This window comes from Aplysia californica, unplaced genomic scaffold (genome assembly GCF_000002075.1).
Source record: "Aplysia californica isolate F4 #8 unplaced genomic scaffold, AplCal3.0 scaffold00496, whole genome shotgun sequence".
Taxonomy (NCBI): domain Eukaryota; kingdom Metazoa; phylum Mollusca; class Gastropoda; order Aplysiida; family Aplysiidae; genus Aplysia; species Aplysia californica.
This window is the reverse complement of record NW_004797766.1, coordinates 433,663-434,996: the sequence shown is the minus strand read 5'-3', so window position 1 is coordinate 434,996 and position 1,334 is coordinate 433,663. Positions and strand designations below refer to the sequence as shown.

Below are 1,334 nucleotides of genomic sequence, written 5' to 3'. Positions count from 1 at the left end.
ATCATCATCATCATCATCATCATCATCATCATCATCATCATCATCATCATCATATGACCAGCTTAAATGTACGCAGTAAACACCGCGCAACAGTTTGAGATTTTCACTTAATCATGTTTGTGAAGCAGAAACAAGAATGTCCTCTGGTAGTACCACACGGGATATTTACCAGCTTCTATCACAACAACAGCTACCACTCGCTCCTCCTACTCTGAAAATCATTTACACTTTGCTCTGTTTGCACGATCACGCTTTTTTCTCTATGTAGTTGACTGCGCAGTTCGCTGGAAGTACCACTCAGGAAATTTGCTAGCAAATTCCTAAACTATGTATCTCCCCCAACCTGACTTGTTAAATCGTTTACACTTGCTTTGTTTGCAAGACCAAGTCTGTGTATCCTTTTAGTTGACTTCCTCCTTAAACCAATACTGAACATCGGCTCGATCGAGCGTGCGGTTTCCTGGTTACAGCCATGGTTTTATTGATTCCATCGGTTCATGATCGGAAAATTGGAATTCAAAACCGCGTTTTTGCAGCTCAATGGAGGCTAGGAAAAAACCAAAAAGAAACAATAGCTCGACATTGCCAAGAATAAGGTAGCAAAAAGAAAAGCACAGTTTTAAATTATAGCAATTTCTGGATGTTACTGTTTAAAGTATTGATTACATTTCACAGAATTATGTAGGCTTTCTCTTGGTGTCGTCTTGGAATATAATCATGGGTTTACACACGTGTCGAGCATGCCTTTTGAAAACAAATCCGCAGTTTTTAAGGATGTTCATCCATTTGGTTGGGTTCTATCGGGGATGGATGTTTAGTCAACGATGACTACCATACCATACCATACCATACCATACCATACAACAACCCAAAACAAACCCAACAACCACACACAACAATAAAACAAAATAGACAAAACTAGGACTTGTTTTTTACCTTCCACGAAACAAACAAGAAGCAGAATCAGAAGTGACGACAGAGCACACAGGCAGGACTTCCAGGCTTGTGTCTGCATCTTGCCACCAGGGATGTTTCACAGAAATGCGGGATTTTGTTGTGTGTGCTTCAGATACAGGATTCTGAGAGTAGATCAGAGCATGTCGTAACTTTTGATTCTCGTTTGTATGGTATGTTAGACGTCTGTGCTAATGTACGAATGATGATTAGGAGACAGGACCTACATTATTTAAAGTCTGTTTATGATATACGATATACGTGTATTTCATATATTTTTTAGTAAATAGAACAGAATACAATGTTAGTTAGCTAGACTGATTCATAGATGAAAGGTTAACGTAATGCTTAGACTGATAAACATACAGATAGATAAAAAG

At 38.6% G+C, this 1,334-nt stretch overlaps 1 protein-coding gene across 1 annotated transcript in view; it reads right to left on the bottom strand.

Moving 5' to 3' along the window:
* Positions 1–1,041, bottom strand: part of LOC101850982 — a gene marked incomplete at its 5' end in the record, with an annotated part of 13,997 nt that extends 12,956 nt beyond the window's left edge. Inside the window, 1 exon segment of the mRNA XM_005105853.3 lies at positions 937–1,041. Within this exon segment, the coding sequence (XP_005105910.1) occupies positions 937–1,015 (79 nt within the window).
* Positions 1,042–1,334: the final 293 nt, after the last annotated feature.